This window comes from Amphimedon queenslandica, unplaced genomic scaffold (assembly GCF_000090795.2).
Source record: "Amphimedon queenslandica unplaced genomic scaffold, v1.1 AMPQUscaffold_12390, whole genome shotgun sequence".
Lineage (NCBI taxonomy): Eukaryota > Metazoa > Porifera > Demospongiae > Haplosclerida > Niphatidae > Amphimedon > Amphimedon queenslandica.
In genome coordinates, this window is record NW_003547373.1 from 8238 (window position 1) to 10929 (window position 2692).

At 37.7% G+C, this 2692-nt stretch overlaps 1 protein-coding gene across 1 annotated transcript in view; it reads right to left on the bottom strand.

Moving 5' to 3' along the window:
* The window catches only part of LOC100639755 (iron transport multicopper oxidase FET3-like), a 3985-nt gene extending 3541 nt beyond the window's left edge, over positions 1-444 (bottom strand). The window contains exon 1 of the mRNA XM_011409289.1: positions 438-444. Coding sequence (XP_011407591.1) covers positions 438-444 — 7 coding nt within the window. The remainder of the gene's footprint in view (positions 1-437) is intronic.
* Between the last annotated feature and the right edge of the window lie 2248 nt (positions 445-2692).

Below are 2692 nucleotides of genomic sequence, written 5' to 3' on the forward strand. Positions count from 1 at the left end.
CTCCCCCTAGGGGTCACAGATAGAATGGTTGGCTTGTTCCCTCTACATAGCGTGTCGCTCCATTACTACTCAAACAATGGATGGGGAGCAGTACAGTGGGAACAGTATCAGTCTAACACAAATAGTGAGGACTACTAAAATAAAGTAATGATTATGAGGAGGGAGGGAGGGAGGGAGGGAGAGGGAGGGAGGGAGAGAGAGAGAGGGAGAGAGAGAGAGAGAGAGAGGGAGGGAGAGGGAGAGACAGAGAGGGAGAGAGGGAGGGAGAGGGAGAGACAGAGAGAGAGAGAGAGGGAGGGAGGGAGGGAGGGAGGGAGGGAGGGAGAGAGAGAGAGAAAGAGAGGGGGGGAGAGAGACAGAGATCAGCATTCCCTTACATATGTACCATACATGTACATTACATATGTTAATTGTCTGTTTCTATTCAATGGACTAACTGTTCATGTTGTCTCCATAATAATACAATACACACTCTTCCATTGTATTATACATGTACATTATATACCTGTACTATACATATTACATATATGTACATATAAATGTGTGTATAGTGTTTCTTGGATGTTGTTTTATAATTTAAACTAGTTTGGCACCTGCTAACGAGTGCCTTATAGCAGCTGCTTATTAGTCTACCATTCATTCATCAATTACTAACTTATAGCCCAACTGGGCCTGTTTGATGTCTAGACGCAACAAAGTCAATATCATTATCTCTGTCTCTGTCTCTGTCTGTCTGTCTGTCTGTCTGTCTCTCCCTCCCTCCCCCTCCCTCCCTCTCTCCTCAGGTTAATTGAGTTTTTTCGTAAGATCAAGAAGTGGTTAGAAATGGCCAAACTCCCTCAGTTATATTTAGAGAAAGTCGAAACACTTGAGAGAAAATTTGAAGTCATTTCTGTCATATTCAAGAAGTATCGACGTGAGTTTTCAACGATATTTCAACTTCAGGACGGTGATGTGTCTGACGGGATGGGCGGGGCTACTGGAGTAGGCGGGGCCAGAGGAGGTAGTACCAGTAGACCAAGGAGCAGAAAACCAACCAGGTAATAATAATAATAATAATAATAATAATAATAATAATAATAATAATAAACCAATACTCATCCATTGTAATACCGTATAGCGGGAAATTTTGGAGGGAGTAAATTTGGCGAATTGCTAAATTTTGGTTATTGGCGGATTTTAATTTGACGAATTAGCCATTGAGCATGCGTATAAAAGCTCAAAATGGCGGATTTTATTTTGGCGAATGGCTATCAAAACGACAAATTCGCCAAATTTAATTCCCTCCAAAATTTCCCGCTATACGGTACTGTACATGTACATGGCATTTGGAGTAACTTTAAAAATTCATAAGAAATCTAATTTTGATCGGAATTAGTTGAAACTTTCTACACAACATAAGAACATGAATATGCATCAGGAAATGTAATAAAAATACAGAATTCTCTACTTTTCATTTTTGGCGAAATTTGGCCTGTGACCCTGTACTATAGTACAGGGACTTTTATCCGATTTTGGAGTAACTTTTAAAATTCATAAAAAATCTAATTTTGATCGGAATCAGCTCAAACTTTCTACGCAACATAAGTACATGTATATGCATCAGGAAATGTAATAAAAATGGAGAATTCTCTACTTTTCATTTTTGGCGAAATTTGGCCTGTGACCCTGTACTATAGTACAGGGACTTTTATCCGATTTTGGAGTAACTTTTAAAATTCATAAAAAATCTAATTTTGAACAAAATCAGCTCAAACTTTCTACGCAACATAAGTACATGTATATGTATCAGGAAATGTAATAAAAATGGAGAATTCTCTACTTTTCATTTCATACTACAGGGACCTTTGCACAATTTTTGAACAACTTTAAAATTCCATATAACCTGCATGTACAGTACATGTACACTGTACATTGGTTGCTGGTGCTTGTTAATCAGTGACATATCTCCTTGAATAAACTGGTTTAGTGAACAGGTTGAGTCAGCACTATAAGTATAACTGATCTTATGCCAAAATAGCTTTAATGAATATAATAGTATTGATCCAGTTACAATTAGTGCTGAAAGGAATAGTATTTTCACTATTCAAATAGTTGGCAGCTAAACGAACGAATATTTGAATAATTGAACTGTTATTGCTGAGTGATTATAAACTACCTTTTTGGTGTTAAACTTTTCAAAATTATGCCAAACAAGGCTTCTTAGAGATTGAGAACCACTTTCCCTGGCCACAGCATCAGTATTTAGCCAGTTGGTAAGTAAACAGACTAAGAAATAGACTAAGAAAGCGCCTGTGCAGGTGACATGTGGTGGGCGTGGTCGTTAATAATGCAATAACCATTAATAATTTTATTAGGCAAATAGTTCGAATAGCAAAAAACTATTTGAATATTGCTTTAATGAACGAATGTTCGAATATCTCACTATTCGTTTCAGCCCTAGTTACAATGTAATACCCTCCCTCTCTGTGTCTCTCTCTCTCTCCCTCTCCCTCTCCCCCCCTCTCTCTCTCTCTCTCTCCAGGTCTCGTCCCTGTACTTCCAGTCAGTTGTTTCATTTTGGTTGGATACTCTACATTCACATTAAAAGTTAGTTTTATTTCAATCGTCATTTAGAACGACGGCAAGAAAATAAGAATTTTGTCATTTAAAAAACTTTGATTTTCCTTGAATAAACCTGTACATGTACATG